The sequence below is a fragment of the Myiozetetes cayanensis genome, unplaced genomic scaffold, assembly GCF_022539395.1.
Source record: "Myiozetetes cayanensis isolate MyiCay16 unplaced genomic scaffold, myiCay2020 scf2-11, whole genome shotgun sequence".
In the NCBI taxonomy this organism is placed as follows: domain Eukaryota; kingdom Metazoa; phylum Chordata; class Aves; order Passeriformes; family Tyrannidae; genus Myiozetetes; species Myiozetetes cayanensis.
The window spans coordinates 82,417,211-82,431,742 of NW_026087411.1; the positions used below are offsets into that span (position 1 = coordinate 82,417,211).

Here is a 14,532-nt window from a genome sequence, read left to right on the forward strand (position 1 = left end):
AGTATTGTTTAACAGGTTCATTGGATGATGAAACACTAAGTTTTGCTAACAATGCAAAACTAGGAGGAGTGACTGACTGAGGAGGACCTTGACAGAGTGGAAGGAATCTAATGAAGTTTCACAAAGAGAAGAGAAAAGGTCCTGCCCTTGTAGAGGAATAGCCTCATACACCAGTGGACACTTCTGGGGGTTGACCAGCTGGAAAGCAGCTTTGTAGAGAACTGTCTGGCTGTCCTGGTGTTGAACATGTCAGACACAATGTACCCTTGCACAAAACTCAAGCAGCATCCTGGGCTGCTGGAGGCAGTACAGTGCCATTAGGTCCAGGATGTTCCTTCCCCTCTACTCATTGTAGATAAGATCACACCTGGAGTACTGGGTCCAGCTCCTCAGGAAAAGACAGACGTGGACAGACTGTAACTAGTCTAGCAAAGGACCAGGAAGATGATGAAAGGGGATTGAGGTGTCTGTCATACATGGAAAAGCCAAAAGACCTGGGATTATTCAGCCTTGAGAAGAGAAAGCATGGTGGGGGTGGGTATTGTCAATGGTTATAAATACTTCAAAGGGAGCATGTGATAAAGGTGGAACCAGACTCTTCTCATTGGTGCGTCCTGACAGGACAGAGGTCATGCAACAAAGCTGAAATAGAGGAACTTCAATTAAACATAAGAAAACAGGTTTTGGGGGTGACCAAAGCTCTGGTACAGGTTTCCCAGAGAGATTGTGAAGTGTCTGTCCTTGAAGATATTCAGAACTGGGCTGGACACAGCACTGCTCTCACTAACCCTACCTGAGCAGGGATCTTGCAGAAGATGATCTCTAGAGGCTCCTTCCCTCCTCAGCCATTCAATGCTTTGGTGATAGTAGACAATTTCAGTCTTTGAGGCTGCTCATGTTGGATGAAGATGAGCCCAGTTACTCAAAACTAGAAGCCACTATGTTTTATTTGGAACCAGCTGGTAAAAAATGTATAGCATCTTAACTTTGCCACAAGTTGTATTATTTTTGCTTTACATATTCAAAATATCAACAAATTTGCAACTTTCTCAGGCATTGGTTTTTACTGATAAGTTACCTTCATTATTACATATGAAGAATCCTGATTTGGAAACCAAAATATTATTTGGAATTGGTGGTTTATCATACTGTATTGCACAACAGCAACTTAATACCATGAACTTTTTTGTTTATTTTCAATTTTATGTATTTATTTTTAAAGCAGAGTCATGTGTAAGCAGTAGATGGGCATATAAAACTAGGTTAATATTAATTTCTTTGGTAAACCAGGCATTGGATAGGAATTTTTTCAGTGCAATGTCCACTTCTCAATACCTTTCCAACAAGGAACAGGCATCTCTATTCTGTTATTTTTTCAGTCTCCAGCACTTCCTTTATGTTGGTTGACACACTGTAAAGCCCAAACAGCATTGTCTAACCCCTCCTGGGATCAAGTATCATTTTCCTTCCCTCCCTGATGTATTGTTTGTGGCAACTGTTTAACTTCTTATACTTTTTCACTCTTTGTATGATTAACACCATGTTCATGCTCACTCATTTGTGTGAGGCCAAGCAAAGACAGAAAACACAAGAGAGATATATTAGACTTCCTATCACAGAGGCTTCTAAATTTACTTTTTGTCCAAATGCAGTTAAAATCAGCTAAAAGCTTCAGTTAAAATCTAAATAGATTAGAGACTACCTAAGACCTGACAAACATTGAATGCTAGATATGTGTAACAATTGTTATACAACCGAGGCCTGTAATTTGTACAAAGGCATTATTAACAGTTGGTAACCTTTCTCATCTTAGCTTACACCAAAAAAATCAATTTTATTGTTTGGCTGCAGGAATTTTTGGCACAGCTGTTTTTAATTTTTACATGTACTCTGGAGGAAAAAACCACCTTTCTCTGTTTGTTTGTGTGTTTGGGTTTTTTTGGAGGGATGTGTTTTGGGTTTTCATTGGTTTTGGTTTGTTTGTTGTTTTTTTTTGGGGGGGAGGTTGTTTCTTATTTGTTTTTTTGTGGTTTTGTGTTTGTTTGTTTGTTTGTTTTTAAAACTGTTGGGTGATTTGTCAGGTTCCAAAACTAAATTTATCTCGTGCCTGAACTAATTTTGGTTTCCTGTTGTTCTGAAGTAGACTGTTGGCAAGGAAAAACTTTATCATAAACCAAACGCAATTGCGTCTTTTCCTGGTATAAGGCGAGGGTGAAGATGAGATAGAGCCTTAAGATGTAGTGTCTCATTGCCTGAAAGTGCTTTGCTCTACAGCTAATGATTCTGCTCCTTCACATAGCTGTTTCACAGTTGATAGTAGGGAGCAAGTTGTACATGAGCCAGCAGTGTGCCCTTGTGGCCAAGAAGTCCAATGGAATCCTAGGGTGCATTAGGAAGAGCATGACCAACAGGTTGAGGGAGGTGATCCTGCCCCTCTGCTCAGCCAGAGTGAGGTCTTGTTTCGAGTGCTGTGTCTGTTTCTGGGCTCCTCAGTGCAAGAGAGACATGGAGCTCCTGGAGCTGGTCTAGCAGAGGGCTACAAAAATGATTTTTAAGGGACTAGACCATCTCTTTTACGAGGAAAGGCTGAGAGAATTGGACCTGTTCATCCTTGAGAAGAGACAACTTAGAGGGGCACCTTATCAATGTATATGAGTATCTGAAGGGAGGGTGTAAAGATGATGGAGCCAGGCTCTTCTTGGTGATGCCAAGCAATAGGATATGAAGGAATGGGGAGAAACTGATGCACAGAAAGTTCCACCCGAACATGAGGCAGGACTTCTTTACTGTGTGAGTGACTGCACGCTGGAACAGATTGCCCAGAGAGGTTTTGGTGTCTCCCTCACTGGAGCTATTGAACTGTCATAGTGCAATCCTGTGCCATGTGCTCTAGGATGACTGTGCTTGAGCAGGGAAGTTGAACTGGATGATCCACTGTGGTCCCTTCCGCTCTTGCTTCCAACCTTCCAACACCATTCTTGTGTTTGAATGTTATTTTACCTGCTTTGTTATAGTTCTGTAGAATATAACATGTATTACCATTGTCATTCTTTGATCAAATGATGATATGGGGTGTGACTAATGTCTAGGTATCCATGCATAGAAATATAATCCTTTGTTACTTTATCACTGCATGAGTAGCAGTTTAAAATTAATTACACTGAGCTTTATTTTCTTCACTGAAGTTTTTGATGCAAGATTTTCGTTAAGTTAAAGTGAGTTCTGGTTCCTGGACCTTGTTAACTTTTAAACTTGAAAAAAATCTCAAGCTCTTTGAACAAGATTTTTTTACTCAAAATCAGAAATTTCTGTAAGATTTGATATATTCATATGTAAATTTTTGTTTGGGTATTGTTTTGTGGATGTGTGTTTGTTTAGCTGTAGTGGGCAGCAGGATTCTTAAAAAACATCAACTGCTTGTCTTGCAAGTGGTGGATAAATGATTGAGTAGATCTCAATAAGAAGGTTACCTTGGAGAAGATTTGAATTTGTGCTGAAGTTCAGTTAATAGCTGTGTGTAAGCTGTTACTTGTTACATTTGAGGTAGGTTATTCCTTCATGAAAGCTGTCTCAGTCCTTCCAAATTTCTTACACTAGGTATAAAATGAAAGGCATATGTTTTGCACACTTAAAGTCAAAAGTTGTACTCTGCCTTGCAATTCAGTACTTTTGTCATGTCTATATCTTATCATCTTTTGTATGTATTCTTCTCTAACTAGGGCAAAAGGAGAGCATTACTATAGTAAGCTCTTCATAGCAAGTGGTCCAGCGTTGAAATAAACTTTCCATCCTGTTTAAGTATTTTAGTTTATGAGCGCAATATAAATACTGTCTCTTCTTTTTTCTTTACCCATTTGTTAGTGGATACCCTGTTTTCAAGAAAACTAAATGGAAAATACAGACTTGAACGCCTTGTGCCAACTGCAGTCTATCAACATATGAAGATGCACAAACGAATTTTAGGACACTTATCTTCCGTATACTGTGTAACTTTTGATCGGACTGGCAGGCGAATATTTACTGTGAGTACAAAATCTTTATTTTTGTAGATTTTTTTTTTAAGTGCGCATAGTACGTCACCTAATTGTTTCCAAAAAGTGAATATAGTATAGATACTGATTACATGTGAAGAACAGACAAATGCTTTACTACTGTTACTGTCATTCTTGCTTTTTAGTAAATATACTGGTTTGCATGCTTTTTCACCATTTTATTGGTTATAATAGTTTTGACTTAAGACTGGATGTGATGGTGATTGCTGATCTGTGTAGTTCAGTGGCAAAACTGTTCTTTTACAGTGGAAGGAATTTACCCTATATAAATTCTTTTTTCTGGACTTGTTTTCTCTAGCCAAAACATAAACAAATCAATGAACTGTCATCACAATTTGATTAGGAAGTCAGAACAATCAGTCTGTATATACAGATTATTTTGACTTTTTTCTGTAACTTTTCTTAAATTTAAAGCATGACTACTATGTTTAACAGTTGGTGATACACTTGCATTTGGTACAACATGTTGAAAACTAGAAAGCTGGACATTGACGTGGTGTATTGTAAAAATTGTCAGTTCACAACAAATTGTCTTTATGAGATCCTGGGATTTTTAAAAAAAATACCAGTGTTTTTAGTATTTTTAACTATTTACCTTTTTTTGTTGTTCTTCTTCAGACATAAATATTAAGCAGATGTCTGAAATCAGTACTGAATTGTGGGTTTCCCAAGCAATGGGGTTTATAAAACCAGATAGGTGTCAGTATAATTTGGATTTCTTGGTAAGTAGTCAATTTCAGTAGACACAAAGATTTCATGGACACACACCTCATACCAGTCAGGGATGCTTTGGCTGCATTTATTGCCTTTCCACAAACAGTGAATGTAATTGATACCTGTGTGGATTCAGGAACTTGGCCGTGTCCCTTTTAACAACATGGCAGATAAGCAAACAATCAGGTAGAAGTACAGTTCAGGTTTCCTGTATCATATATTGCAGTCCTAACTTCTACGATTCTTTCAAGGCAGTTGTAAATATAATTTGCTCTTTTACCCAAATATATTTTCGCTTTATTGCATGGAGGGATGTGTGGTTGCAGGGACAGACACTTGCAGTGTTTTCAACAGGCCTGTTCATTTGTTCACTTGCTACTTGAGGCATAACAGAGTCTCTTTTTCATATTTCTTTAGCTTTCATTGTCAAGCTAAGTCGTAGGCATTAAAATCTTATGTCCTGTAGGTTATGCGTGGTTAACCTGTCAGGAAAAGGACTCTCTGTTGTGGGTTTATTTTTTATGTGACACGGTAGAATGCATGGAAGATTTTATGTGTACCAGGTATAAAAAATGCACACACTGACACTGTTCACCTTTAAGTAAAACCTTCTCTTTGTGCTTCCCAGATGAAGTGAATAAAACTCTTTCTTAAGGTCTTCTAATTCTTAATTTTCCTGCAACTTTCCCATGTTCCTAAAACCGTTACTGTACAGAGCTATACAAAACTTGTGTGCATCTATGGTGATCATTCCTTGTTGCACGTTCCCTTGCTTTTTCCAGTCTGATTTAAAAGTGGTTAAAGAGAGGGAATTCTCTTTAATTCTCTTGACTTTAATAGCACTTTGTTTCCAAGAGGGAAGTAGAAGAACCTGAAATGAAAGGCGGGGGACAGAGGGGTAGTGTGGGGGGCAGGGCTCAACTCCGGAGCTTTGCTGGCAGTCCTTTGCTGACTGGTGTTGTGGTATGACTTGAAAAAAGTTTGCAGTTTAGATCATGGTGTTAAGCAAAGTCACCATAGAAATTAATTGTGTCTGCTGAATTTTTCATTTTGGAGGGCTTGGGACAGAAACCCTCTGCATTTTTAGGTAAATCTTTTTTGTGTAGATGTTTAAGTGGTTGTTGGAAAATGGAAAACCAATGGGTTGTATTCCATGTTTCGGTGACATCCAAGTCGCTGTATCTGGCCTAATGTAATTGATAGGTGGATAAACAGTCATGAAACCGTTGTGTTGTAATTACATCTATATAATGAAATGGTGCCAATTCTTTTCAATTTAGACCGCTATGACTTCTAATGTCTCTAGTGTAGCATGTAAATTTGCATACATCAGTAGGGAATTCTTCCTACCTTACATTTTTGCTCTGCAACCTTCAGTGTGACGTTAGCTAGATAAGTTGTTGTTTTAGATTATAATTGTTTCTAGAAGATGCATCATAATTGTTTCCTGTTTCACCTGATCTCTGAAGGATTGAAAGCTTTTAAATTCAAGCTTTGTTCATGTTCTGTTTCAAATTAAAAGGAAAGTGATCTCAGCACATTTTTTGAGTCGTGCTCATCTGGGAGATGTTGTCTTTACTAGAAAAACAGTACTTTCATTTTACCTAAAGACAGTGAAAACAGAATATTTTTTCTACTAGGCTAGTAGGTCTTTGTTGTGTTTGCATATCAAGGATTTGGTAGCGGGGGAGCTGCAGGGGTGGCTTCTGTGAGAAGCTTCCAGAAGCTTCCCTCATGTTTGAGTGAATGCCAGCCAGCTCCAGGATGGATCCACTGCTGGCCAAGCCCAAGGCCATCAGTGATGGTGGTAGCACCTCTGGCATAAAGTATTGAAGAAGGAGGAAAAAAATCCCAGGGCATCTGCATCTGGGAGAGAGGAGTGAAATTATGTGAGAGAAACAGCCCTGCAGACCTGAGTGTGAGTGAAGAAGGAGGAGGAGGTGCTTCAATCTCTGGAGCAGAGGTTCCCCTGCGGACTGTGGGGAAGACCTTGGTGAGGCAGGCTGTCCCCCTGCAGCCCATGGAGGGGCTTGGCATTCCGGGTCTCTTGAAAAGTATGACTTGCAGAACCCATGCAGGATTATAGAAACAAGCATTGTCTTTAGTTCCTGCACTACTTAACTTTCTGACTGCAAAGAGGGATGGCTATCTCCTTTTCCCCCTACTTTTATCTTCCTGTCTCCTCTGAGATTACTCTTTCTAGGGAATAATAAACATTGTGTAATAGTCTGTGTAAGATTTCCAACCCAAGATTAATTTGTGTGTTTCTTGGCAGTTTCACTTCAGCCCACAAGTGTGTGTAATGGTAGGAAAATGAACTGATTTTACTCCATACCTTGGCAATGCAGTCATCAATTCTCTCTTGATGCTGAACTTGTTCTAGGATTCACTTTTGACAGATGCTTTTTAATAGGCACATAATTCCTAGCAGTTGTAGGTATAACCTTGGAAGCATGAGCTGTGGTGTAAACCAGTGCCCTTACTAGTAGAACTGCAACAGTATTTTAAGAGTTGTGGATTGTCCCGTTCAGTTCAAATACAATCACTTGAATTTATTTGAATTCCAATATTGTTATCTTGCCAAGATGCTGCAGAATTTACAATTTTATCTTGTTTTTTTAAATTTTTTTCCCTTGTCTTTCTATCTCTTCCTCCCCCTCTCCTTTTTCCGCCTCCCACTTTCCCACCCCCCTTTTTATCTTGTTGGGACTGGGCTGACAGTCATTTTTCTCTGCAATAGAGAAGTATAACACATGCCTCTGTAGCCACCTGGAAGGGAGCAGCCTTGGTTTATGCTGATCTACTTTCCTTGGTTTGCTGTTATTAAATAGACCTCTGGGGACCCTCCAGGTGTCATTAGATCCCAGAAACTTACTTTTTCTTGCAGACCATTTTACATCTTTATGTTGTCAGTGAGTGATTTCCACCTTTTAAAGTGTTTTGGCAGTTTTGGTTTCACCATTCCCTGCTACTTTCAGGTCTCCCTTTTGAACAGTGAGGCTCTTATTTGCAGTTTTACACACATGCAAGCATGCATAGGCTTTTGTCTCTGCTTATTGGGTTTTTTGGTGGTGACTGCATTTTTGAGAAGAATATACAACCTTCTTCATACTCTAAAGTCTTACATCATGATAACAGAACAACATGAGCTGATACTCTCTTTCAGATAATTACTGCATCAAGTAGGTGGACAGTTTGAAGCTTTAGATATAGAAGTGCTAATTTGAATGTAGAAACAGGAACATTTATGGAAACTTATTAATTGAAGAGCATAGGTGAAAAAACCAAATCTGAGTGCTTTATAGGTGCTTGTATGTTTGTTGTAAGGGAGCAAAGGGGTGAAAACTGAATCTGCTTAGAGCTTTATAAGCAGAGTTTATAGGAAAAAAGGGACCCTTTTTCCTGTAAATTACTTTTAAAGCTCTATGCAGCAAGTTTCCTAGTTCTGTTATAAATCTTATCTAAGAGAGGACTTTGGTAGTCATTTTACCACAGCAATGAAAGTATTTTGTAATACAGTTATTTGGCGTGAACCTCAAAAGTCACAGATTGCAGAATGATTGGGGTTGGAGGGTCCTGTAGAGATCACCTAGTGCGACCCCACCCTGCTGAAGCAGGTAAAGCTGAAAGACTCAATCAATGAACCCACTCCTTGTCACCCTGACCTGCCCCTTCTGAAGAGCCTGTATCCATCCACAGCAGCAACTACCTGAAAGGAGGTGGGTGTTGGTCTCTTCTCCCAGGCAACCAGCAGCAGGACAAGAGGGCATGGTCTTAACCTGTACTGGGGAGGTTTAGGTTGGGTATTAGGAAAAATTTTTTTACAGAGAGAGTAATCAGACATTGGAGTGGGCTGCCCAGGGAGGTGGTGGATTCACCAGGGAGGTGGTGAAGGTTTTTAAGATAGGGCTGGATGTGGCACTCAGTGCTGTGATCTAGTAACAGCGGCATTGTTGGATCAAGGGTTGGACTTAATCTCAGAGGTCTTTTCCAACCTGGTTGATTCTATGATTCTAAGAGAAATTATAGAATTCATGTTCTTCTTACTGCCAGGTGGCTCTATTTTTTTTTTTTTTTAAGATAATGTCCTAAGGATATTGGAAAAATTGAAGATTAGATCTTTGACACTGTCCAAAATTTTGGAGAACTATGCCTGTTAGTAAGATGCTCTAACATTCTTGAAGTGTAGAACTCAAACATAAGAACAGTGGGGTGGTTTGGTTATTGTGCAGTTTTGTCTATGGGATATTTTTTTCTTTGGATCCTATTATAACTGCGTTAATGGAGTAACTTATCATTGGAACAAGAATCAAGGACTTTGGTGATTTCTAATTAGTGGAAGTGCTGCAAGTGTGCAGGGGAGAGAAAGCTTTTTGTTTGGAGACTGAAGGATGTGAAACGGTGCATAAGAGGCAAATATGGGGCAAAAACATTGTTTTCAACAGTGACCAACCTGTTGGTGAGACTGTTAGAGTATGAAAGATGTGGGAGGCAGGCAATGAACACATGAGGATGTGATAGGCTGGGTGGGTAAGCAGAGTGTGAGGTGATGTTGACAGGAGAAACCTGGAAAACAACAAAACTGAAGAGGGCCCACCCCAAGTATGTACACAGATCAAGAAACGAATTATGGAGAAAGCTTCCATGATTGGAGAAATCATCCTAACTAGACACTTATCTGAAGTGACTGTACACTAGTGCATGCACTATGGAGAAATGTAGGAGGATTTGGAATTTTGTATGTAGTTGGAGGGCTATGATCTCTTCAGGACCAAAGAACTGGAGTGGTGTTGGGTAGCTCACAAAACTGGATTACTGCTGTGGATGGATACAGGCTCTCCAGAAGGGTCAGGCCAGGATGACAACCAGTGGGAGTTGTCATGGAGCTTTGCCTGGGGACAGGTGATGAGTCAGCTGAGAGGTCGTGGATGAGGGTTAAAGACAGACCAGTGTGGGTGACTTTGGAGTGTGTATCTGCTACAGGCTGCTTGATCAGGAAGAAGTAGATGAGGCTGCAAATGTTACTCCTGTTTTCAGCAAGGGCAAGAAGGTTGTTCCAGGCAACTACAGACCATTCATATTCATCTTAATCAGAAAGTGATGGAGCAAATCCTTCTGAAAGTTGCTTCCAAACATATTAACAGTAACAAGGTGATCAGTGTAGATCTATGAAGGAGAAATTATTCCTGTCCAACTTGATAACCTTATATGATGAAAGAACTAAGTTGGATGAGGGACAGTAGTGGATCTTGTTTTTCTGGACTGAAGCAAGGCTTTTGACACTGTCTTCCATAGCATCCTTACCAACAAACTAATGAGGTACAGGCTAGATAGGTGGATAGTGAGATTGAAAATGCCCTGAACTGCCAGGTTCAAAGGGTTGTGATTAGTGGCACAAGGTCCAGGTGCAGGTTGGTCACTAGGGGTGCACCACAGAGTTTGGTACTGAGACCAGTACTCTTTAATGTGAAATTTTATAATGATAGTGTCACATTGTAACTTGCTCTAGCACCTGCATGTGTCCAGTGGCAGAGCAGTGCTCCAGATGTTAAAACCCAGGTTTGTATTGCTTTTGAACTTGACTAAATGTATTAAATGTTAACAGTAAATTTCATCTGTCAGTGTGTCTGTGCAGTGTTCAAATATCATTGTATTGAGGTGCAGAGATACTCAGACTTTCAGGAAGGCACGGGAATGCAAAGATAAATGAAGGAGTGAATTCTTCACTTTTTACCCAGGCTCTGAATTTGTTGTATACAGGCAAGCAGCTGTTAAAATTGTGGGAAGACCAGCAAAACTTGAGTTTCAAGTATGAATACGTAGATGAAGCCTCTGAAGTTTGTTGAGAAAATGGTCATTTCAGTGTTTGTTTATGTTCATATCAAAGGAGATTCATAGTACTTAGACTTAATAATGAAATAGCTGTTCACAGATGCTCTTTACCTCTGTCACTGTGGTAAGTATACTACTAATGCTGGTAGGGTATGATGACCAAAGTAGGAAGATAAAGAACATAAGTGGGTATAATACTAAATGACAAATGCTGAACCAATTCATAATTCACTGTCATGTTTAATGTAAATTTTTATTTTAATGTATTGTAACATCTTCAGTTTGTACTGGATTTTTGGAAAAAGTGTCTTACTGAAGCATAAACCAACTTGCTGTAGGATTTGTGATCTGTATTATGTATGCATCATGCTTTGTATATACTCTTGAAAATCAATGTAAACTTGCGTTTTGAATGAAGTATGGAAAACCGTGGGAAGTATCTGTATGTCATTAGTTTTGTCTTTCAGTTCATTGTGTTAGTTAACTCTAACGTCAAACAGCCAATGGTATGGTTGAAATTATTTCTACTTTACTTCTAGGGATCAGATGATTGCCTTGTAAAAATCTGGGCAACTGATGATGGAAGGTTGTTGGCTACTCTGAGAGGGCATGCAGCTGAAATATCTGATATGGCAGTAAACTATGAAAACACCATGATAGCTGCTGGAAGCTGTGATAAAATGATCAGAGTTTGGTGCCTTCGAACTTGTGCACCCCTTGCAGTTCTGCAGGGCCACAGTGCATCTATAACATCATTGCAGGTAGGTTTTTGCTTAGCAAAAATGCATAATTTGATTGAGAAAAGAACCACCTGAGAATGTGCAATGTAATAAAATTGTGTGCCTGGCAACTAAGCCCTGAAGTGAGAAGGAATTTTCGTGGTATGCATTGCGAAATAACACCTTAATTGTCACAATACCTGACCTTGAAGAACATCAGACATAATCCTTGTTCAAAAAAAAAATGCATGATGCATGTGGGCACTTCTGTTTTGAAGTCTCATTAGTTTTCAGGCTTGTGATTCTGGGCGCAGGTGCATTGAGTAAGAACTGCAGTCACTGGAGTACTTGGGTTTGCTTTTTTTTGCACGCTGTTGTGCAACATGAATGGTGGGGAGGGAGGGAGAACTCAGAGTGCCTTGGCAAGTAACCTAGAAGGGTTGTTCTGAAGGAAGAGTGACTCTGGACAGCATTGTGTTGTTTTGGTGTTCATTGCAATTTGTTTTCCTTAAGTATGGTTGGATACTTGATTTTGTTTAAATTTTTTTTTGGTGAGAAGTGAATGACTTACGGAACTTCTTAGCACATCTGGAACAGATTAACAGGAGAACTTTTCTTTTTTTCTTCTCCCTTCCCTCAGTTCTCTCCACTGTGCAGTGGCTCAAAGAGATACTTATCTTCAACCGGGGCAGATGGAACAATATGCTTTTGGCTGTGGGATGCTGGCACCCTTAAAATAAAGTTAGTTGCTATTTTATTTGTTATGATTTGTTTTTATGTAATTAAAATAGGTTGTAGAAATGCTGGAGAAAAAGTTGACTGAACCAAAACCTATCATTGGCTGGTTCAGTGTGTGACTGTTGGGTATGATATATTTCTGATGTAGCTATATTGCCTGTCTCTGAAGAACCAAGTTGATAATAGAACATTTTGTGGAGTGGTGCAGTATATCTGTTAATTTAGAAAAAAAATGTCTACTGTTGGGTTTTTTTTGTGTAATATAATGTCAAAGTTGGTGCTTTTTTGCTCTGTTGTCATCTCTTAATCTCAAGTGAAATGAAAATTAGGTTGAATAAAAATGACTACAGTTCGGACTTCAAAATCCATTTTTTACTAGGACAGTAATGTCCTAGTATAAATTAGGATGGGGTGCTTTTGATGTTTATTGTTTTCTTATCTGTATTACTTTTTCACCCATTTGCCTTACTGTAGCATGGCAGAAGGCAAATTCTTGGGCAGCCATGTGTTGGTGGCTGAAGTTGAGTCTGAAGTTTCTGCCTTGAAAAGTACTAAAAATGTTTTCAGGACTTTCGAATAGAGATAGTTTTTTAAAATCAATTTGTTTGGCAGCTTTCAAATGCTTTTTGCTCTTTCTTTTCCTTTATCATAAAACACCTGTAGCTTAAAATTGGAAATGTTTTTTTAGTAATCATTAGTGATTTAGCTTTGGGGATGGCATGTAGTCTTCTGGATGTATACTCCTGCAGGTAGGTTCCATTTTCTTGTAGTTTTGGTAATTGCTGTTACAATCTTTTTCTTTCAGTGTAATGAGGTTACGCAGAGCTTGCAGGCATGTTTGCTTAGGTCCTTTTCTAGTTTCTTGGACCTTAACTGTTTTCATGTTCTCTGAATATTTTGTCTCTTTTTTTGGTACTGTAACAACCTGAGATGTAGCTTCCTTTAATCTTCTACTGCCTAGTGAATTCTGTAATCAAAATAAGACTCTCTCTCTTACTGAGGAGTGTGAAGGAGTTGCCACCTTGCCACCACTTTATTTTTCTTAAGGTTTCCTAAGTCTGAGGTATTGTTGACAAGATGATGTCTTAATCATTTACAAATCACTGTAAACCTTTTGAGCCCACATTTCTTTCTTTTACCTTTTCGCTTTCATTCTTTTTTTCTCCTTTTCCTAAGAAAAGTTTGAGTCTATGGAAATAAATTTTTAAACAAATTCTGTCTTTAGAGAGTAGTGGAATCCTTGAGAGTTAAGTAGGTTATACTATATGAGCTGGCAGCTGAATGCTTAGAAATTATCAAAGGTTGAATGAATCATGGAGTTGGATGGGATTTGTCTTGAGGTAAAACTTAGGGAGGGAGAAAACTGGTGCCAGTTATGGTAGGAGATTCTCAAGTGATTCCTTTCCATGGGGATATGTAATTGTAGAATTAAAATTTTCAGTGAGATGTGCTCAGCAAATATTAAAAGAATAAAAGATACTTGAGTAATGCTTTCATGTGTAAGTAGTCAGCAGATGTGATCAGACAGTGACATAGAGAAAACAGATTAGTTCAACTGCCTCATGCGGCACAGCAGGGAAGTGGTCTGGTAACCCATGTCACGCCAATGATTCATGTTACTTAACAACAGAGTGCAGATTAAATTCTGTGACTGGATTTTTTTCTACTGCTTTTACCTTCTGTTCTGCAAGTATTTTGTATGTGGTGTTTGAGAAGGGAGAGGAAACCATTAAACTGTATTTCTTCGGTTTGGAAAAAAAGCAAATGGATGAAGATGAGTCATGTACAGTCATGAGCGTGTTGAGGAGGGCATGTAATGAGTAATTGCTTGTTGACCCTTGTGCTTCTAGAGGGTATCAGATGAAGGTAGCAAGGTCCAAATTGCAAGGAGATGGTTCTTAACTAAACATGAAGCTAAGTTATGAAATTCCTTGCCACAGGGTATTATGCATTATATGAGGATATGAAAAGGCATCATTCTGTGCTTTTTCTTTTTTTAGGTCTTTGTTTGAACTTAGTAGAGCTGTTATGTATTTGAAGTAACTGATGCTTTTTGATCCAAGGTAAAACTTGATAAAAATTTCGTAAAGTCTAAATAAGAAACGTGTGTCTTTTGGGACTAGAACTTAACTGTATGTCCCTTATAATATCAAAATATTTGGACACCTCGAAAATCCTTATTTCCTCAACTGAACTAGTTCAGGGGAACTTGTTAGTTACAGCAAATTTTTCTAACTGTTATCATTATGCTTATTCCAGTAAACCAAAATAAATGACACTGGGAAACTAGGAGTCCCGTGTGATTATTTTTTTTCCCACAAGGAGACTACATTGCATGGCCAGCACATCTCAGTAATAAGTTTGTTGTCATAACCGTTTTCATTGAGGTGATTGCCCTTCCTTACATGTTAGATCTGGTTCTGCTTCCCGAACTGTGGAAACGTGGCTGGTTCCCTCCATATCCATCCAGTAATATG

At 38.9% G+C, this 14,532-nt stretch overlaps 1 protein-coding gene across 3 annotated transcripts in view; it reads left to right on the forward strand.

Annotated features, from left to right (window-relative positions):
• Positions 1-14,532, forward strand: part of PHIP (pleckstrin homology domain interacting protein) — a 114,842-nt gene that overhangs the window by 16,317 nt on the left and 83,993 nt on the right. For all 3 annotated transcript variants that reach the window (XM_050314254.1, XM_050314255.1, XM_050314256.1), the window contains exons 7-9: positions 3,862-4,022; positions 11,138-11,359; positions 11,958-12,058. In XM_050314254.1, coding sequence (XP_050170211.1) covers positions 3,862-4,022; positions 11,138-11,359; positions 11,958-12,058 — 484 coding nt within the window. The remainder of the gene's footprint in view (positions 1-3,861; positions 4,023-11,137; positions 11,360-11,957; positions 12,059-14,532) is intronic.